At 34.9% G+C, this 23,383-nt stretch overlaps 1 protein-coding gene and 1 long non-coding RNA gene across 6 annotated transcripts in view; one reads left to right on the top strand and one right to left on the bottom strand.

The window, feature by feature from the left end:
* The window catches only part of LOC150085262 (uncharacterized), a 58,194-nt gene extending 51,389 nt beyond the window's left edge, over positions 1 to 6,805 (bottom strand). The window contains exons 1-2 of the long non-coding RNA XR_016546966.1: positions 6,683 to 6,805; positions 6,365 to 6,468 (exon numbers count right to left, since the gene is read on the bottom strand). This is a non-coding gene — a long non-coding RNA (uncharacterized LOC150085262). The remainder of the gene's footprint in view (positions 1 to 6,364; positions 6,469 to 6,682) is intronic.
* Positions 6,806 to 7,011: 206 nt separating this feature from the next.
* LOC150085263 (tropomyosin-like) overlaps positions 7,012 to 23,383 on the top strand; it is a 108,712-nt gene continuing 92,340 nt past the window's right edge. For 2 of the 5 annotated variants that reach the window (XM_090373953.1, XM_090373952.1), the window contains exons 1-2: positions 7,024 to 7,309; positions 10,778 to 10,903. In XM_090373953.1, the coding sequence (XP_090230079.1) occupies positions 7,196 to 7,309; positions 10,778 to 10,903 (240 nt within the window). In that variant the 5' untranslated portion in view covers positions 7,024 to 7,195. Of the gene's footprint in view, positions 7,310 to 10,777; positions 10,904 to 23,383 lie in introns of all 5 variants that reach the window. The other 3 variants (XM_090373954.1, XM_090373956.1, XM_090373955.1) reach the window with 3 other exon arrangements.

A 23,383-nucleotide genomic window follows, 5' to 3' on the forward strand; every position in this document is an offset into this window, starting at 1 on the left:
CTGAGGTATGACTGCAACTTAAGGGAGAAAAACGAGGGAAAACATTGGTGTATGTTTTAAGCCTTGTGAGACAAGAAGACAAACTCATAATTAAATACAAATAGCATAAAACTTACCAATTTTTCTGTGTGGCAAGGTGCTGAGTCCTGTTGAAAAATGCAGTTTTGGACGTATGCGTAGTGATTCCTAATAATGGGTTTCAGGCATTCCTCCAATATAGCAGTGTAGGTTTCTACATTCACCGCTCCGTTAATAAACTTAATTCGCCCCAGCCCTTTACTTGTTATGCATTCCCAGACCATCTGATCGACAGGGAACTTTACAGTTGGTGTTATGCAGTCAGGATGGTATGCCTCCGATTTTCGTCTTCTGATATATCGCTTTCCATCAACCATGCAGGTTGAATTTCGATTCATCAGAAAAGATGACGGTGTCCCAATGCTCTTTTGTCCGTGAAACATGCGTTTTAGCACAAGCAAGTCGCTTCTTCCTCATTTGTTGGGTCAACAAAGGCTTCTTCTTGGGCCGAAACGGCTAATCCAGTTTTAGATCAGGAGATCTAAAACTGTATTAGATGTTTCAAATATCGATCTTAGGAAGGCGTAGTCACTCTCTCTTGCGGCCTGATCCAGGTCTTCTCTTCACATCACCGGTTTCACGCTTCAATTTCAGCACCCGGGATACTGTTGGCTGGTGGCAGCCTATTTTATCAGGAATAGCATGCGTAGAAAGCCCTTCCTGGGACAGAGCAACAGTTACACTTTTTTTTTCTTGGTGTCAACTGAACATATGGAGCCATGCTTACACCTCTGCTAAACAGAATACTAATGAGCGTGTATACCATTCCAACGCCGTATTTATAGAAACGGCTGATGCAATATCTTGCAATTAGTGTCTGATGCAATAGAAGCGTTATCTGACGCAATACCTTTGCTTTGCGACAAACAAAATGAATCGAACAATATCTTATACGTTTCACTACAAATGTTACTTTTTTTTAAGGTGATGCAGTTTTTTTGTCCGCCACTGTATATGAATATAGTCTAAGTCGCTAATGCGTCTAAAACCCTGCTATTGTTAGTTGCTGTTATTTAATTTTTAGGAGCCTTAGCAACTAAGGCCATATTGCTCCGAGGATATGCGGTGGTCATTCCCTGACCTTTCTGCATCCTCCGTATTTGGTGGTCACGGGCTCGAACCCCGGTCTAATCAAGAAGCGTGTGCTATGCACTAAAACCCTGCAGCAACCTTTGTAGTTTAAATTTTGTTGATTTTTTAAAAACAACTTTCATGTTCCTGGCTTTGTTTTTAGTTTTTCGAGTTTCATTTTTGTCATGGATAATTTGAAGTTTTACTGAGTTCTGATTCATCCTCAAGAACTTTTATCTTGTCTCTTAAAGTGCAAAAAATTCGTTGACGTATTTTTGGATCTAGAACAAGAAAAAAAATCATAAAAACATGTGTGCGAATCTGAAAGGTTATGGCTGTTCTAATTTTTTTTTTAAATGGCAATGGAATAATAAAAAAAAAAAACAATAAACATAAAAAAAATTTAAATAATAAATTGAAATAAGCAACACATATTTATAAACATTTTATCTAGGTACATACCTGCTTATTATTGTTTAAATTTTATTACTTTTATAATTTTTTGAATTAAAAATTCTGCAGTCATTTTTTTAGATCGAAATTGCCAAAATTTCTTAACCGTTCAGAATTGAATGCAAGTTTATATTGCTTTTTTTTTTTTATTTTCAACCCTAGAATAATTCAACATTAGCCAAAACAAAAAAAAATTCCTATTTCACCTATTCATCCCCTCCAATAGTTTGTATAGTACTTCCTTGAATTCATTCAAGCATTTCACTTCCGCAACAGAGATGTAAGTTTGGTAAGAGTACCTTTTTTTTTCCCTCGCCAATCTCGTTGCAACAGCTCTATATCCTAAAGTGCAGCCTCCACACCTATATGCAGTACTCAAGGTGTGGCCTGACCATTGCCTCATATAATGGGATAATCACCTCCTTATCCCTGCTAGAAAAATTCCTGACAAAATCCCATGAGTTGTCCTGGCAGCGTCTCCACTGCTCTTTTTCATTTTACATTAACCTCAGTGGTACCACATAGTTGACACGTTATTGACACTGGGATTACTGCTACCCATATGCAGTACTTTGCATTTGTCAATGTTAAACTTCAATTACATTTCTCAGACCATCTGCCAATTTTTTTTGGTGTTGTTGCAGTAGCATACTGTTATTACCGTCATTCACACCCTGCCAACTTTTGTTTCATCTGCAAACTTGGACATTAAACTTGACATGCCTTCATCAACATCATTGATAAAGATAGAAAACAACAATGTGCCCACGCCGAACCTTGACAAACTCCACTAATAACATTAGTTTACTAAGAGCAGTGTTCATTGATACCGCTCTCTATCTTCTCCAATCAACCATCCCTTTATCCGTTGTAGCAATTTGCTCTTAATTTCATACTGCTCCAATTTGTACAGCAGTCTTCCATGTGCAACAGTATCAAAAGCTTTCCTGAAATCCAATCATATGATATCAAAATTACTTTTTTCATCCATTTACTTTGTGACCACATCGTAGTATCCAATCAAATTGGTCAGACAAGACCAACAAAATCCATGCTGTGACTGAAGTATAACTGCACTCTCTAGATGGTCCTTCATTATTTCTTTAACCAGTGACTCCATTATTTTCCCTAGAACAGAATTTAAGCTAACAGGTCTGTAACTTGTGTCACCCTTTGATCCCCCTTGGTGAATTGGGGATACTTTCGCACATCTCCAAGGATGCTCTCATAATTACAGAAAAGGGTTTGATTACCACCTTTGCTGTCTCCCTTAATACAATTAGATAGATCCTATCCACCCAAGATGTCTTTATTAAGTTTAACTTCAACAATTTCTCTTCCACTTTCGTCTCAGTTATTACAAAATCATTTAGCTCCCTGTTATAGTTTTATAAACTTCTGGCATCCATTTCCCTAAAGAATTCCTCATATTTCTCTCACCTTGACGAATTTCGAAACCAGGATTTTTCCACAATTTGGAAAATCAGGACATCGTGGTATCAGATAGGCTTGTCTTCAATAGCGAAGTGCTGTTTATTTCAAGCAGTGTAATACAAAGGCAACTCACTGTGATGGTTATGAGTGTTCCATAAGAGAAACCTATACAAAGGAAACATATTTTCATTTCTAATGCAATACATGAGTTGCACGTCTCGAATAGGAAAAGAACATATTGCATGATAAACTAACATTTACAGTATTCAATGTTCAGACTAATAAAAAAAATACATTATATGACAAAAATGTCGGTGTGTCACCACCGCTATGAATTTCTTAGGAGGGTAATCCCCTTAAGGGGGTGTCATTTTAAATAGGAAAAAATCCATCATAAATTAAGATAGTTTTTGGACCAGATGCTTTCTACAGTCCAGTCTATAATTCCCCCCCCCTTAATTTGAATTTATGGGCTCTGTTCTAGTGTCACATAATACATGAAAATTTTACCTTCATTCATTTTACCGCCCTCCTCTCATAACCCAATTAGATCCTCTCTAAGGTATCTGGTTACCAAGCTCTGTACCCCACATATTCGAAGCCTCTTCTCATATGGGTTCTCTTTTTTTCGACCTCACCGGGCGTGTTTCCCGTCTTTGGAATTTTTTCAAAAAAAACTTGATGTCTTTTTTTTTAGATGTGGCTAAAAGACCAAGTGCGGTCTCGCAATTGCTTTATGCAGTAGAATTATAACCGCCCTTTTAATAATCGACAAAACACAATGTGGACTTTCCTTTTCACATGTCTTCACAAAAAATCCCCTTCTTCCTCTACCGTTTTTAATTCAATCCCTTCATAGTGTATGTTATTTTGGAGTTCTTATATCCCAAGTGTAAATCCTTCCACTTTGCGCCACTAAAATGCAACGACTCCTTATCTGACCATACCTGAAGTCTATCTATGTCGGCACGGAGTACTTCTTGACGCCCACCATTACCCACTCTCCAACCTTCAAGTCATCTGCAAAGTTTGGCACCATGCCCTTCGTCAATATCACTTTGGACTTCCTAAGCAGGAAGACATCTTAATCAGGATCCATTTTCACGGCTTTGTTGTATAGTCATTCTCGTCAAGGTAGCCTAGCATCCTTTCACATACAATATATATAGGAAAGGTAATCGAACATATACGTGTTTCAATGAACGTTTTATTTATACAATATTTAATAATCTCCCAGCCGATGTGGTTTTAATTACATACTGTAACTTCGTCGGTATATTCAGAATAAGTTTTTGATTAGGAAGGAGGTATTTTGTTTCATTCCTCCATAAACGCTGCCGCCAAATAAGCAACTTATTGTGGGCGTGTTGACCTGGCTCAAAGCCAATGTTCCAGTGGAGTTATGAGCGGTGCCATGGGCAGGCCAATGAAGCTTTTGCACTCCCATGTCTTCAAACCAACTCACCACAGACTGTGCAGTATGACATGGTGCACTGTCATGCTGAAGCAGAAAAACACCATTCCCAGACTGATGCCACAGTGTAGAAGGAAACGAATTGTCTAGAAGATCAATGTACCACATGGAATTCATTGCATGGAATTCAAGAACAGCGACCAATGCAACGCCAAACCAAGAGGACCAACCCCAAATGATGGCAGCACTTCCTCCAAAATTCACAGCTGTGACGACACACTGTGGTAAATAACGTTCTCCAGCATCTGCTAAATCCAAACACGACCATCAGATCGGAAACCTGTACACCGTGATTCTTAACTCCATAACATTTCCAACTTTCCAGGGGCCAATTATGATTGACTGTGCATCAGGCAAGTCCACGCATTGTGTGCTATGACGCTTGGTTTGTGCTTCAATTCATCCAAGTATCATCCTTGCGCTAATATCAGTTTCTGCAGCCATTTTCAACTCCAGTTTCATAGTCCTCCAGTCTCTTTCCCTTATTTCAGCGGCCTACACGAACGTTTCACGGCTATAGTGGTTCCATGGGGTCACTATAACTGTGGCCATCGGATGATTATGTCATCTGGGGTACTGCAGTTTTGTTGTAATGCCACGAACAGGTTGATTGCTAATATGTCATCCTATGATGACTCCGCTGGAAATCGCTAATGAATGGCGGGTTTTTTTCCAAATTACTAGGGCGATTTGTTGAGGTGTACGGATACTTTTGGCAATAAAATCTATGCTATAAATATGTTGATCAGACAGTAAACATAAAAGTTATGGGATTGAAACAGACTCTCGAAGACCGAAGCACAGTGATCTCATGAGCCCACTTTTAATTTTTGGAAAGTAGGCAAAATACCCGTCTTTCATGCTATGAAAGAGATGTAACAATCCTTTCTGAAAAGGAATTGGCAGACGAAGTATCCTGCTATTACCAACCGAAAACTAAGAAAGGAGTGCTGTAGCCACTTCAGACCGTAGAGATGTGTTGGAGCTGCCTCCAATTATTTCTGAGTTCGGTAATTCTGCATACAAGTAAATTGCTAAATGAAAGAAGAAAGTAACAGAAATTAATTAAGTCATTTTCTTAATTAAAATTTTAAAAGAGGATAAGCGTACATAGATAAAATAATTAGTTGGTTTGTAAATCTTGAAAACTAATTACGTCAGGTGATGCCTCGAAATTCAAGGTCAGCTGAAATTCCGATTCATAGAATATAAACATTGGCTTGTAATAATTCTAAATATAAACATTTTTAAATTCCTAATATATCTGAGGAATTATAAAGAATCCTTAACTGATAATTAATGCCCTTAGTCCCTGCTAACTGCATTTACCTGTAATATTTAGAGCTAAGTATAGTATTTTTAGCAACATTGCGGTTTGTCAATTTTGACCTACATAGCGAAGGCAGGACCAAATATAAAGCGCCGCAGAATTCTTAAATGATACAGATGCACGGTAAAGAAACACTTGAAAAGGAATTAAATTTTCTGTAGTTCGGGCCCCTATATGAATATTTTTAAGTGAAAGTTAAAAACTAATAATAAGTCAAATCGTATTGTTAATTAAGAGAAAGATTCTGCATTACTGAACTGTTATGCGGTCGAGCTGTCTTTACAGGAACACGCCATTTATTTGAAAAAATAATCAAACGAAATAAAAAAGGCAATTCATTACTTACTATCAATTTTCTCAACGTATAACGAAATGAGGACGAAGAATATATATTTTTCGAAATATGCAACATTTCCTAGAGATAAATAATATTCTATTTACAAATTAATCATTAGGCTTTCAGATACAAATACTGACCTTTATTCTAAATTCGATAATATAAACCTTACAAATAAGAAGCTTACCTCTGTGGCATATATCAAGGAGTATAGTTTTCGTTTTTTTTTTTTTTTGTTTTTTTCTCCTACGTTCGGTTGTCCATTCTGTCATAACACACGTAGCTACGTTTCTAAAAGACAGAAAATATTGAGATAATATTAGGTAATCTTTAAGCACTTTCAAAATGTTAGCACATGATGATAATTAAATCTTTGTTTAATTATCAAATTAAACATAAAACATTTATAAACATAAAACATTACACATTTATGTTTAATTAAACATAAAACTTTTATGAAACGTAAGATAATTTTAAAAAATAGGAAAGCAATAAAAGTTTTTACATCCATTTTCTCACTTATAATCTTCTTGATACAAACTCCCAATTAAAACTGCCTTTAGTAATAAGAGTTATAGTGCTTGAACGTAAATGTATTAACATTTATTATTCCTTTGCACTCCATCCATATTCACGTTATGTTTAGTTTTCGGAAATCTGACACTTACATTTTGCCCGCCGTGTTGTCAGAGATCCACTCACTATTGGGAGGATGGGCTAGAAAGCCAATCAAAAGGAGGTGAGTTCCAGAAACAGCAACGGAAACATAATATATCCCCCGCTATCCCCCCTCCACTCCCCGTCGTACAGCTCCAACCTTCTCGTGCATGTGTGGGTCATCCTATAGGAAGAAGGAAGAGAGGGAAAAGTATATTGGGACGTCCCAAAGTAGCGCTAGCATTTAGCGTCTCTTCAGCATCTCGGCACAGTTGCTACTGTTGCTCCTCGGGTTAGTAGCTCGCTGGGTTTCTTGCTGTGGTTCTTCTCTAGCACAGGATAACTCCAATAATCCGCCAAGATGGAGGCTATCAAGAAGAAGATGGCATCTATGAAGTTGGAGAAGGATAATTCTTGCGATAAAGCAGACACAGCAGAGGCTAAAGCCCGCGAGGCAGAACTCCGTGTTTATAAAGTAAGTCATTCCCATACGGCTATAAAACAAAGCCTGTTAATTAGTATACAGATATATTCATTACTAAGCAACGGAAAATAAACTTGAAACACTGTAAAATCCAAAATTTTTCATTTTTTTTTCCTTCTTAAGAATAAAAAGAAAAATTATAAAATCTGACTTCGAATTTGTTTATGTTAAGAAGAAGAATCCCATTCATGTTAACCAATGAAAATGATCCTAATCGTGAGCATATGATTGTAAAAGAACAGTTCCAATGAAATTAAAATTACCAAGTTAAATTTATAAACTATTAAATTTGTAATAATTCCTGAAAAACTGATAACCTCTGATATAAATAAAATACAAAAAAATTTAATTATTCTAAGCTTAAAAAAAACTACTTTAAAATAATTTGGTAAATACTCGTGTCTGAATTATTTTTTATATTTATAAGGTGGAATGTCATAAAATTTAAATTACAATAATTAAAATCTTAATGTTAATTATATAATTGCTCAATTCTGAAAAATGTTAACAAATAATTTTACACTGGCTATACAAATACTATTTTACAAAATTCAACCGCTTAATACAGCACAGAAATCCTAATTTTTAACGTTTACAAATATTTTTAGTCAACTTCATTTCTACATTTTCTGTATGTGTAAGAACTACTTATAAATGTGCAAAAATAGGTGTTTTGTTAATATATGTATGTGTTTGCTATTAAGAGTAAACGTCATGAAAACTGTAGTCCAATCGGATATACTACCGAATCTCATAACTAAAAATGTTATGTGCTTTGCACAGCACACCAAGGGGCAGATGAAGTAGTTTTATTTTTAGATGACACATAAGCTATATATGAAAATTGGGGAATCGTGTAATTAGGCTGGCTGCAGAACCTTCTTCAAGGATTGTCACATAAATTTACTGAGAATTTATTAAGTAATAAATATTACTTATTTATTATTTAATGCACAGCCATTGGTATCAGTATCCTTAAAAATGGTTACAATAAATGAATACAATGTAGTAATGATTTGCATAATCGTGATGCCTGATTAGATAGAAACAGGATTTTATCAAAAAATTAGTCATGTATTCTCGGGTCGAGTATTTGTGACATCGTGCGGATTGAAAAGAAATGCGCAGAATCCCCAAATCCAAATATCGTTTAAACTTTCTGTTTAAAATAACAATTTAAACACATTCACTATTTCTCGTTACTCAAATTCATACATTTGTATAACCACATTTCCATTTAATTATCAAATTTATTAATGTTGTTTCTTAATATATATACAAACGTGTATATTTAACACATCCACAATTGAAATAGTTCCATTTATATTCGGTTTCATTATAAGACACAGCGTATATAATTTTATATTAACTTTTTGAATATTATATTTATTTATATTTTGTTATTTTTTAAAATTTAGGTCTCAAAATAAACCAATTAAAAGTTTACCGAAAAGTTATTAGAAATGATGCTCAAAATCATTTGCCTTAACTTCACAATTTTATCTATATCATTTCCTTTACAATGCATTTATATTACTGCAAGATCTTAAAAAATTTAAATCGCTTTAATCTACTGTTATTTCATGTATTTTATACTGTTATAATATAATATAATTAGAAACTCGAAATATTATTCGTTATCTTTCTAATCCAGTGAAATGCTTTTCATTGGCTTAGAAAGTTTAATATGGTTTATTTTAAAAATTAATAATAAAATCTATTTTAATTTTATTTTGTTTCTTTATAAATGATATTCAAGAATAAAAGATAAAACAATCCTAATTCCGAAGAACAATTTCAGATTCTATTTCTTATAAAAAAAATTTGTGAAAGTTTCAAAATGGGTATGAAATAAATAACCTAATTAAATAAATTGAGAAATTAATTACAATATTCATTATTTCACTCGGTATTTCTCATAATTTAGTTAAAGCCAAATCGTAAAAATAAATAAGCCGAATCGTAAAAATAAATATATGCAAATATGTATGTAATAAATGACACTGATATAACATTAACATCATTGCTATTTGATCAATTCATAAACGAAGTTCCATCAGATAGCACAAGTATTTGAAGTGCTTCATAGCGATCACTGTGAACGTGTCATCCCTACGCTGATTATTTCGACAATCTCAGAAAAACAGCATATTATTTTTGCTGTTGGGGGTTCTATTTTGGCCATTATTTCCTGTTTTAGGGAAATTTCTTTTGCCATCAAACAAGCAACGCTTCTTATAAAAAACATTTTTACACATATCACGAACAGCATCGAAAGGCTTAGAGTTAAGGTACTAAGCCTAAAAGAGTGTTGAATAAACAGAAAATATGAGGAAATCGCAAACTTAAACTTACGGTGACGGTAGAACTAAGAGGTCGAGTCGAGTCGTCTTGCCTAATTTTAAGAAATGTAGACCATTAAACATGTTCTTTAAAGAAAATATAACTAGTAAATAACACTTCCATCAGTTAACAAAACATACATGCGACTGCAGCGTCACACATTCATTGCTTAAAAATATCTCATAAAAGTTAAAAATTAATAACTTTCTTTTCTCAATTATTGAATACATTTCAGTTTGATTCGTGAAATATATGTAATGAATAATATAGAGACAGAAAAACAATGGAAAACATATAGGTTTTTTAATCATTATTCATTTAAAATTAATCCCAAAGTGTGAATTAATGAATTAAAGAATGATGCTTCCCCCAAGTAATTCGATTTTAGTTTAGCTAGTGGTAAGCCGTCAGAAGTATAGTACCCCCGCACCAATATAATTCCGAATATCAATTAGGAAATTTCGAAGTTTCCAGATCTGAAATATGTCTTTGGGATTCCAAAGCGTAATTCCTAATTTGGCATTTAAATTCTCTTGAGGGAGGGTGGGTGGTGAAGTAGCAGGTAGCCCGCAGATCCCACAATGGGGTGGGAGAGCGAAGAGTTTCATAAATATAGAAAATTAAGCATCTTATTTTTCCCCAAAGAACACCTCCAGATCCGTTGTATGGGAGATCATTAATTCATTCATACTTAAGAAATCCACTATTGTCATCCTTTCTTTAACACATTTTAATGTATAAGTTTATGATTAAATAATTACTGTATATTGAAACATCTATTCACAAGAGTGAGGTATCACGTACACGCAAGAACAGATCCATCCTTCATTTGAGGTGGAGGGGAAGGATAACAACATGGAAAATAACAAGGATGCTCCTTTGTTTTACAATGTTGTCATACTTCAATTTTCGAGAGTGCAGTAACAGTATATGAAAAGTGTTCTGTTTACAAAAATACAGCATTAAAATATAAAAGTATGCTTTTAGAATAATCTTGGAGGGGAGGGGGGAAATAATCACCTCAATAACGACATTCTGGTTCTGCCTTTGAATACACGTAAAAAGTTATTGTTTCAAAATATTTCTTCTCACTTATTTCAATATTTCTTTCACTAGGCCGAGGAGGAAGTCAGAGCACTGCAGAAGAAGATCTCACAAATTGAAAACGAATTTGATTCGACAACTGATCAGCTCGCTCAGACCAATCTCAAGTTGGAAGAAAAGGACAAGACCCTTTTGGCCGTAAGTCTCATATCATAAAAAATCACATTTAATGCAAACATAATAAGTTTTGAATTATAATCAGTTCTACGCTAATCCTTCCATTTTATTCCTCAAAGTTATTTTTATTCTTAGTTATTTAACTTCTTAAGCCCTGAAAATTATAATTTCTTATAAATAAAATTCTCAATTCTCTGTTTCTTTTGATGTCTTCCTCAAGAACAACTCGTTAATTTTATACCTTGCAAAATGCAATTGGAAATGCATTTTCTAGGTTTTAAACTGCATCGATGCTGATTGCCAAAAGAATTCAGTCAAGATAGCTAAAATACATTGGATTTGTTGCTCAAGGTAAGCACTTTCCTTGATCATCTGCCAAAAGAAACTCAATAGTGATACTTAACATTATTCTTTTCAATGGATATAGAAGGGGCACGTCTGCTATCCTGATTTTCTTGGCACAAGGCGTTAGACATGCTGTTGGATGGATAAAATTACACATTTCTTCTCCAAAAAAAAAAAAAAAAAAAAGAAGTAGCATCAGGAACCTAGAGCTATGGTATCTCTGTTCAGAAGCCAAAGATTCAATGCCCCAGTTTCAAATTGTATCACATACAGCAGCTATTCAAAATGCTTATACTGAATTCGCCTTATTGATTATTATTTATTAATCGGTTAAATGCAAGAAGTGACTTCATTTCTTTTCTTTTTTACTTATTTTTGTAATTTGTATTCATCTATCGCTTGATACATCAAGTATTATTTTGAATTAATGTGGATTTCGTTCTAGTTCGTTTTCATTTTCGCCAAGGTAACTTATTGTTGACAGTCAACAAGCATTTGATCCATCACAAAAACGCATCTGTTCTAAACAGTAATTTCCCCATTTGTCACCCGTTCGAAGAGATCGGATTCGAGTCTCATCTTAGAACAGAGAAATTTCTAAAGGCATCTTCAATCAGAACTGTAGCTAGCAGAGCTCAAGCGGGGGGAATATGACTCCCCCGTGAGTTATTCCGAGCTTTTAGCCGTACAACAGGAAATCGATCCATGAACACAGACATAATACAAACTGGCGCAATGTAATCTAAGTCGCTTATGCGTCTGGCGTGTGTAATTTTTTCACGTTCGTTGTTTCAAGCACTGAGGTAATTTTTCATGTTTATCGTTTCCAAGCACTGATGAAATTTTTTCATGTTCATTGTTTCAAAGCACTGAAGGAGGGCTAATATAACCAATTCGAAATGTTTGCAAAAATAAACATGTTTATTCAACAGAGTAAGTGTACATGTATTTTTGAATTTGTTAATCATAAAATGAAATGATTAGCAAGTGCATTTCAAAAAGCTTAGTAATGTATTATAAACATTACATGGATCCTGTATCTAAGAAAACTAGTTTTTACTGACATACACACTTTATAGAAATATCAACAGATATTACTAGGTAATAAGACATTGTAAGCTTTCATAAAAAGTAAACGGGACAGAGATGAAAAAATGTGAAAACATGTCCAAAAATATTATAAACATTACATTGATCCTGTATCTAAGAAAATTAATTTTTACTAATATACATACTTTATAGAAATATTAGCAGGGATTATTCGGTAATAAGACATTGTAAGCTTTCGGTAGTAAACGGGCCAGAGATGAAAAAATATGAAAACATGTCCAGAGTAGTGAGCGGTAAGGTTAAATTAAAGAACATTTCAGTATTGCTCTATTAGATAACATCACAGTTTAATTTCGCCTTTCAAAATAGCATCTTTAGACGTTAGTTACTTTTTTTTAAGTTGTTCTGCGTTATAAAGAAATCAAGATCCTTCTAGAATACATTCACAAGAATTTCAAGAAGAGGGTGTTCACCTTCTCATTTTCTGAAGCCTGGCCAAAAAGAATACACAAAAAAATATATAATAAACAAATAAATAAACATGTTAGGTGTCATTTACTCCAAACTTCCCTTTTCCCAGAAAGTTACCACTTCTCACTTCTTTGAACTTTGCAGCTTTATTTTCCTAAAAAAAATCCAAAGATGTAAAACATCTATTCATTTTTTAAGAGTGAAAAATAAAGTTAAAGACCTTTCTTACAATCTGCAGAACCAGTTCCTGCTTTTAGGCTTAATTGAGGTCATTAGCGTCAGTGTTTTGCGAGTCTTCAGCAGGAGTTCCTCTGAAAATTTTGTTCCTGAGTGTCTTTCAAAGATTACGTGAAATTATATAAATTAAAAGCTAATGAAATTTTGTAAATTAAAAAAACGCCTGAATGTTCGTATATTAATATTAAATAAATAAAATCTTTGTCGGGTATATAAAATAATATTATCTATGAAAAACGTCTATAGCTCAAATTGGGAATGCATATTCTAAAGTAAGAATAATTAATGAAAAAATAATGAATAAGAAAGGAGTACATATAGTACAATTTTCCTAGTTTTAAATATTTCTTAAAACATTATAGAGGCAGGTCAATTACACATTCGTGTTAACTAGAAATGTGTAATGTATTCGAAAAATATTTCGAAAAGTATAAATACATTACACAGAGTACAAAGATGGTGGCCGGCAGTCCAACAGGACGTTCAAAACTAAACCACTCGTTTGGCCTCAGCACTATTTCCGCCGGAGTGTGAAAGGAGCAATTCATTTTCTACACCAGCCATATCCATAGAGATACACGTAACCCTGGGGAAGCGGGGTCTTTTCAAGGAATACAATGATATTTGAAATCGGCTTTATTGAAGCAGGGCTGTCCCAAGATAAATAACGATAATAATAATAAACAAATACATAATCAACTGAACATTATTTCACTGAATAACAATAATCCATTACTGTTCTTTCAATAAAAAGACAAAATTAAAAATATAGTGATGATTTTAAACAAAAGGGAAATTTTGATTAGCCGAGGGAACTAAAACATGTGATAAAAAACAGCAAAAATTAAAATAAAAAGATAATAATAATAATAGTGGCTCCTAATATGAAAAAAGTCGGTGCAGAAACGGTGCAAAAAAAAAAAAAAAAAAAAAAACCAGAAAAAATAAGAATTGATTATTTGTAAAAGCTAGATTACTTCAGGGATTCTTGGATTACAATGAATCAGTTCTGATTCGTAGCTAGAACTGACAGATCGTGTTTAATTTTTAAAAGAAATTTGAAAGAAAAACATTATGACCACCTACCTAATATCATGCTGGTCCTCCACGTGCAGCCAAAACAGCTCGTACCTGGCGAGGCATGGGCGCTACAAGATTTATAAATGTGCCTTGTGGTATCTGGTACCAACACATAACCAAGAGATCCTTTAACTCCTGTAAGGTCCGTGGTTGAGACGCCGCAGATCGGAGTTGCTGTTCCAACACAAACCACAGATGCTCGATGGAATTACTGTCTGGGGAATTTGGTGAACAGGGCAATACCTGGAAGTCTTCCTCATGTTCCACGAACCTATCTTGAACAATCCGGGAGGTGTGGCATGGCGCATTATTCTGCTGAAAGACGACACCGCCAGAGGGAAAGACCGTTGCCACGAAAGGGTATACTTGGTCAGCAATGATGTTTTGGCAGATGGTGAACATCAGAGTGCCCGGCACATGGATGACTGGACCCAGGGTATCCCAGCAGAACATCGCCCAAAGCATGACACCGTCGCCACCGGCTTGTTTTCGTCCCACGGTGCATCCAGGCGACATCACTTCCCCAGGTAAACGACGCACACGTACCCGGCCGTCCACGTGGTGCAACAGGAAATGAACCATCGGACCAGACAACCTTCTTCCAATCACTCAAGGTCCAGTTTCGATGCTCGCGTGCCCATTGTAGGCGCTGTCGCCGGTGAACCGTGGTTAGCATGGGCACTCGGAGCGACCTGCGGCTATGCAGCCCCATTTTCAGCAGGGTTCAATGTACCGTGTGCTGTGACACATTACTCTCGTCACCAGCATTCCAATTACCAGCGAGTTGCGCCACAGTCGCCCTTCTGTTGCCATGTACCATCCGGGAGAGCCTTCGCTCACCTCGAGCATCGATGAGCCGTGGTCGTCCAACACCTCGCCGGCGGTTCGTGGGTTTTCCCTCCTTGTCCACTTTTGGTAGGTACTAACCACGGCTGACTGTGAGCATCCCACCAGCCGTGCCGTTTCGGATATGCTCTGACCCAGTCGTCTGGCCATTACAATTTGGCCTTTGTCAAACTCGCTTAAGTCCGCTGCCGTTTCAATCTGAAGAACAAGAGTAACATTGATCAACAGAGCTCAGTATCAGGTGTTTTTTCTACGTGTCCCGACTCGCGCCGTAGTTCACCTGCAGTTGCTTCGATTTGCATAACGACTCGCTGGTCATAATGTTTTGGCTCATCGGTGTATATTGTGCATTCGATGGAATGGATCTCTTGGATACAGAACTGTATCAGCTTGGCAATCAAATGTTTGCAGCATTCATTGTTTACACCAATGGTATTCGACCGGTGGTATATATATTCTAGGAGTATGAGAAGTTCTTTCAGGGGATGATACGCTGACATGCAAAATCGGGTTCACTAAAAAATTATTTATAATAATTTACAAAAATAAACACTATTATTATAGTACATTAAAGGAATTGCTGCAAACTGCAACAGGTAATGCTGAAGATGCGTCAACTGTCACCTTCATTCAAGTAAATTAAAAAAAAACAAAAAACTAAACTACCAAATAAAACATAAAACTGGGTGAGTATGGGCAGGGGCCTGAGCTCCTGCGTATAGAATAATGTAACTGCTGCTGGAAACAAGTGAGGAAGCTCTCCAGCTCCCACTGTACCTGAACCAACAGGTGAATTTTACTTTTTTGAATTTCGCTCGAATGAAGGCTTAAGAGATACAGTTGGTACCTCTTATGCCTTCAACAGTTCACAACAGCAAAGTGGTATAATAGTGTTTAATTTTGTAAATGATGATTTGATTATATCACGTTTAATTTACATTTTCAGGAATTATTTATAAGTTTGGAAAATTTATTTGTGTTAATCGTGTGTTTGTATTAATTCATTCGCCGTTATCGGTATTATAAACCTGGATTATCTCAAAAAGAAATTTAAGCACAAATTTCGCAGAAAAAAAAATATATAACGCGGGGTTCAATATTCTTTGATGAAACCGTAAGGGTTCAACAAAAAAGATTAAAAACCACTTGACTACACTGACCATGCTACTACTACCCCAATGGTCTTATTGTGAGCAGGATGCCGATTTGAATCAAATAGTACAGTATGTACAACGATTAAGATATTTAATTCCGTTTCAAGGAAATGAATTGACATCTGAAGTGTTAAAGTAAAGTGGAAGTCTTGAGGTCAGATTATTTTATATCAAAAACGTGTACCAGAATCTCTAACTGATTAATGAATAAACAATTAAGACAGGAGCACAAGATTTTTCTATCCATCGTTAAATCCTGGACTTTGAGATCTAACGAGAAGGTTTTAAAGAGACGGCCGCACTTAATGCATGCGAAGGATAATCAGATAGTATGCACCAACACTTGAATTGGAAAATATCAACAACCGGAATGCTAATATTTGGTAACAATAATAAGACCAAATATATTTTTTGTCAAAAGAAACTTTTGACAAAACATGCAAAACTTCATACACCATTTCTTATTGGTTCATATCACCATTTCATATCACAAATAATTACAATTGTGCTGAAACTTTTAATTTGCAATGCTAATCTTATTTAGCATTTTAGAAAAAAAAAATTAGGAGAAATTTATCAAAGGAACGCTTTGAGCTAATTTTAAAAAGTAAACTGAGCAACCGGAAGGACGTTCCAGCCCAACTGAAGCGAAACTAGTAACTCACAGTCAATGAGATTCAGCATGTCAGCAGATTCCTGACGTGGAGCTATTTGAAATCTCGAGTATATCATGGAAGCCTCCGTACAATCACAGACCTGAGGACATTATTGCGAACTAGGTGACCGATATACCAAAACTATAGATGTATGTTGTTGCTATTCTCACATCCGTCACTAAATGTATGCGCAACATCCTGTCCTGGATTTTCGTACCGAATGATTGTGTCATGCCATCACGAAGGATTCCTACGCTATGAAGAGAACAATTATCATTGTTCAAGTTCATGCTAAGGTTAACCCACCACCTTCAAAAAAAAAAAAAAAGAAAAGAAAAATGATACACTTCAATAGTAAATCTGGTAGTCACAATACTTCGCAATCTTACTTGGGACATGCCAATGTTCAGTTTTCCAGCTAAATGCTTTTCTTAAATTGATAATAAGATGCAGTTAATAAATAATATTAAATTAATATTATAACTTTATAACATATAATAATAATAATTATTATTATTATTTTATAACAGGCCTTCAGAAAATATATACAAATATGCCCTACTCAGGATGGATATACGATTCCATTTCTCATTACATTATCTTTCAAAGTCTTGTGCAATTTTGAGAACTATCAAGCTTTAGCAGTTGCTTAGTCCATGTTTAGACATTCAAAATTGATAAGAGAGCTCCACTTTTACTTTACTAAGAGACCGCTTTAGATTTATATTGCTGTTAAATAAACATAAGTTATGTTGATATATCAGCGATGGGAGTGTCCGAAAGAAAGACACAAATTAGGTAATATTCGCGGTGCGTTATATTTCAGGCGCATTTGATTTATTTTCTCCCTAAATTTATCGAATATTTAATTTCTGTGATTAAAAAGAAGTGAAGATTAAATAATTAATTAGCTTGTTATCACTTAATTAGTAATTAATTAACTAATAATATATAAAAGTAAATATTATCACTTCATTGCACGTACCACAACAAAACATCAGCTTAAGATTTTGTAATATGCTTGTTTCCTTCTGGATTTTAATAACAATTGAAATATAACACGTATTTCAGTTTCTACTGTGATTAGTGTAATAAAAAAAATAGTAGTAATTCATGCTTTATATGCTTAGTAAACTGATAACAAAAAAAAAAAAAAAAAAGAGTTTCATTTGCGGGAACCGAGAAAACTTCTTTTCCGTGTATCTACCATATATCATTTATTTCTCCAATAAGTTCATGGCAACAAACACAATATTCAGGGCTTCAGCAGTTCCTATACGATATGTATGGAAAAAAAAAAAATAATAATAAAATAATAATAAATAAATAATAATAATAATAATAATGGCGGAATTCTGTTTGTCCGATTTCATTGATTTTTGAAATGATTTGACATATTTTTCTAAGAGAGCTAAAAATAAAATTTCATGAAATTTCTTCCATATATATATATATGTAAAAAAAATACACACGCACATATATATATACATATATATATATATGTGTGTGTGTGTGTGTGTGTGTGTGTGTGTGTATATGAATCCATAAATTTATACTGAGTCCTGCCTATTTAAAGTGATTTCTAACTTATTTTGCCAAACTTTGGGAGTGTGTTGAGGACCAGGATGAATGGATAGAGCAGAAAATGCGTTCTTCTAAATCTTCTTAAAAATTTGCTAGTTTTATCAATATCAATAGTATCTCATGGAGGACCGGTTACATGATCTCTCCAAAATCCATTACAATTTTACTTGTAGAAACACCTAAAAACAACAGACCTGAAGGTATAAACTCAGGATGAGTTATTTCAGTGTATTCAGCATGCCGCTGACAGGGTGAACTATGTCTTTATGTAGTTGATCCTCGGTGGAAATCACTTGTTTGTTGATATGACATGCATTCAGACTAAAGGTATTTATAAGAGAATTTATAACTATTTCGTGCAACAAAAAATAACAAAAAATATAATATATGAAATATTACTTAAAGTGGAAACATTCAAAATTTGAAGAAGTTTAACTCAACAGCTCACTTTCAGAATATTCATCGTTTGAACACAATCCCGAAGTTGAGCAGGAGAGTGCTGTATATATGTATTATTTACTGTGGTTTTATTATCATTTTTGAGATGAGGGAAAACTCGGTCCGATCTCAACCGAAAATGTGCCATCAGTGATTCACCATCCATGCTGCCAATCAACCGGTACGCAGTATTCATCTTATTGGTTAGTTTGGAACACTGGTAGATAGTTCTGGAGTAATGCACGTGGACACTTGAATGGGTTCAATGCCTTGAATGGGTTGAGCACGCTGAATTCTGATGGGATCCTTCCATTTGTTCAGATTACGAACCTAAGGGGGCATAAATTCAAATTAAGAAAAGACAGATGTAGAATAAATGTGCGGAAATTTGCCTTTAGCCAGCGGGTGGTTAATTGCTGGAACAAACTTCCATCTGTTGTTGTGGAAGTTGATAGGTTAAATAAATTTAAGGAGGAATGGACAGGCATTTGGAGGGAATGGTGTGAATTTTTTTTTTTTTGGCTGATGCTGCATAAGCTCATACACTTGCTTTCTTGCATCACATGCCACTATTACTACTACTACTACTACTACATAGATACATATATTGCAAGATCAAGCAAAAAATGCAGTGTCTATTGTTAACTATGCTGGTATATCAACTGTAATAAAACTACTACGATGAAATTGGAAACTCCTCTGGTTTCTTGGAGCCATAATACATTATAAATGGAATTTATAAGAAAACAGATTGCGGTACAGATTCATTTCCTTTACATTTCAGGCATTGCTATGTTGTACTTGGCCAAAATTCATTTAATCTAATTCACCTCGTTTAGTAGGTAACGTAAATAATCGACAAGGCGAGTTAAGTTAATAAATTAATAAAATGTTCATTTTATTGTTATAACCTAATGTAATGAAGACACCAACTTAACTTGGCCTATTAAGATTCCTAATTGATCCAAGTAAATTTAGACCAGAAGCTTTTACCAACTCATGCACACTGCATATTAACGTTTTATCTATAGAACATTAATCTCCATGAATTGGTAAACATCTCAATGTGTACGTAGCTGACAGCAAATTTGCTACAAAATGCATTATCTCGGTCTTGTATTTCACATAAACAGCACTTCTCTCTCTCTCTCTCTCTCTCTAAAAAAAAGAGAGAAAGATTCTGTTTATGGTGTGTCAATACCCAAACGGACAGGCTTTTGCCAACTTATATATATAAATATTTTATGGTTCCTGTATGCCTGCAGCCTTTGCCTCTAACTTTAACTTTATTTTTTTAATATTTTATCCCTTTTAGTATCTCTGATATTGTGAATTGATTTCAGCACCTAATTTTCAGAATCGGTACTAATGCCTAGTCATCAGGTGATGAAGAGACAATAGCTAAAACACCAGTTTGATTGAATGAGCGAGTGATCGATCTATTCGGCGTGTAACCCTCGCGAATAAACCCTTTGAGTTAGATTTATTATTATTTATTTATTTATGTTTTTTCAGTATTCAAGTGACATTTAAATTCAGTCGTTTTGCTTATCTATAAGTTAAAACCACGGTTTCTAGGTGGTTTAAAAATAAAACAAATTATATGATGTGCGCATAACATTTCAGACGCGTTAGATTTTTATTTCATAAATTCTTTGAATTTTTTATTTTTTTGATTAATAAAGTGAAAAATAAATAACTAATTATCTTGTTATCAATTAAGTGCTAATTAATTAACTAAAATTATAATTATATAAAAGTAACTGTTTTCACTTCATTGTGAGGTATGTGGAGTTGAATTAATGCACCGCACATATCTCACAACGTTTTGTAATACTTTATTTCCTCCTAGATTTTAATGCCAACTGAAAGAATTTCACGTTCCTATTAGAAGTGAAAAATAGATTACTACTTATGGAAAGAAAATGGCAATAATTTATGATTTATATGTTCAGTAACCTAATGTTGTACTGTATAAATAAATAAAAAAAAAGACTTATTAACAAATGAGTTTCATACCCCAGGGGCTCACATCTGGTGAGTATGGGCTTGGCACACCCAGGGTCCTGAACTGGATATCATCATTCTTCTTTTTCTTGGTGATTCCCTTCTACTTTCTCTCTCTCTCTCTCTCTCTCAGGGTAATTCAGAAATTTTTTTTGGCTGGTGCAGCATAAACCTCGGGCCTCCTTGCACCATATAGCTAATAATAATAATAATAATAATAATAATAATATGCACGAACCAAGAACATTTCTTTTCTGTGCATTCGCCATATTGCCCGTTCATTTAACCAATGAGTGCACAGAAAAAAACATGGCTATGTGATATGCATGAAAAAAAAAAAATAAAAATAATAATAATAATTGCAGGATTTCCATTTATACGATTTTAATTAAATTTTGGATGGCTCGACAAAGCTTTCTAAAGGAACCAAATATAAAATTTCGTGCAATTATTACATGGGATGGTTGGACATGGTGAAGGCAATAGGCGCTTTAAGCATATATGCTAACTCGCCAAAAAATCCTACTACCTCTGTTTAGAACATACTAATTCATTCTTATATTAAAACATTCTCAAGTTCCTGTCATCAGCAACGGAAATCAAACTTTTATCTCACGGTTTGAGACAGTATGCGAAGAACGCCCTTTCTTATTGTTACAAGTTTTCGATTTGGGGAGGGGGGTTTTGCTTTAAAGGGATTGACCAAGGACACCAACATACCTCAATCCAAACCTGCTTGATCGTTTTGCAAGCAACTGGACAGCCGAAAAGGCTCCATTGTTGTTGCTAGTGTGTCCAAAATAACAGCGGCCAAACTACCACATTGCCAAGTCCTAAGTCGGAGGCGGGGGGGGAGGTGAGTGCGCATAATGCTATAAAGGTAAACTGCATTGTCAATCCACTGCAGATGGAAGCCTCCTTGACGATTCACGTTGAGGGAAATGGACCATAATCTGCCACGCTAGTCCAGTGCGAATTGGCAGATCGACCGTATTTAGCAGTCAGGAGCTTGAACCCAGGTCTACTCAAAGAGCACGTGCTACTGCACTCCCGATTGCTACGGAAGCATAAGGCTAGCTTGGTATAATTACTTGTGGGAATTTCGGAATCTCGCAGGGGCCCAATTTATAGCATCGCCTCTACCAAAATACACAAAACCTTAATCTCAAATAATTAAATGCAAAACGAGCACTATTTCTTTTAGGAATGCTAGCCAGTGCTACTAACTGTTGATACTTAAATATCGGCTGACTCTGTCTGACCCATTTACTCTTTAGGTCAAGCAAAGTACGTACTGCAATACGTTACGAAACAGACAATCTTATTGATAATAAGCACCTAAGGGAAGATAGTTGCATGCACAACGACATTGCGCTGTGTATACGCACCAGAAAAGTGTTTCAATTCGTTTTTTTTAAGCAATACCTGAAGTGTGTCAAAAATTATTAGAATTCTAAAATATGCTCTGAAATAAAAGGTTTACAGACAAGATGGTGTGATCACAGTACATTTAAAATAATCTAGTACCAAAGTAAATGAGCTTTCTCAGTTTTAACTGAATGGCAGATTTGCAGAGAAATGTGAAAATGTGCCTAAACGTGTACCCAGTAACTTGCAGTTTCACTTAGGCAGTTAGTAATGAGAGAGAGAGAGAGTCAGAACGTCTTAAAATAACTCATTTCTTTTCCTTATTTGGCAACCGCCGCTTGCCTGACGGTTTCTATTGCATCGCATCGCCGCCCCATTTTGTGTCTGCGCATAAGTTATCCTGCATTGAGTTTGCGCACTCTCGTGGGAAGTTGTTGATGGAATACTTGTTCGCGTATGCGTAGAACGCAGTACGTTTATTCTAGGAAACTTTCAAGAATTTCCTGTCTCTATCACCTGACTCGAGTTGCTATCATTTTTACAGCGAGGGCGTAACGATCAACTTTTAGGCTTATGTGATTTACGTGCCTTTTATTTTTTTTTATTTTTTTGACTCAATTTGTTTACACGTGGCTCACAATCGGGATGGATTAGTCAATGGGAACGCGTTTTGTTTGAAGTTTTTTTTTATATGTCGAAGTGAAGTTGTAAAGATGTCCACGACTTAAGTAAACACTTGAGCAATTGTTTTTATTAGTTAATGTTCATTAATATGAATGAGGAACTCAATACCTTTTAACTGGTATGTAATCAGAAATATATGACGCTTGCCTTGACATCACAATAACATTTGGGGGTGAGGAAATATTTTCATTTTATTATTTCCTGAATAAACTTTGAAATTATGAAAGATTCTGGAGAAGTAACCAGTCGGCAAAGGAGGAATCCCTTGGTCACTTCGGTTGCATCAAATGATGCAAACATCATTGATAGAACAGCTGATGGTGCTGAAGACCCAGTGCATTCAACAGAAGAATCCTCTTATTCCATAACAAATGGAAATGAAATTGAAGATCCAGAAAACGAAGATTGGGCACGATTACGTTGTTCTAGTGTACAAACGGAAGTGATTAGCGAACGAAATAGACGAAATAGGCAGCCAAGTGCCGGATATCCTGGATTAGCATTTGGCTCATCTTTATTTACTTCGGGAACAATGATGAAGTTTAGTATTATTTCAAACGAACTTCATAATATCATGAATG

The sequence above is a fragment of the Mastigoproctus giganteus genome, chromosome 5, assembly GCF_048544385.1.
Source record: "Mastigoproctus giganteus isolate SK-2022 chromosome 5, ASM4854438v1, whole genome shotgun sequence".
In the NCBI taxonomy this organism is placed as follows: domain Eukaryota; kingdom Metazoa; phylum Arthropoda; class Arachnida; order Uropygi; family Thelyphonidae; genus Mastigoproctus; species Mastigoproctus giganteus.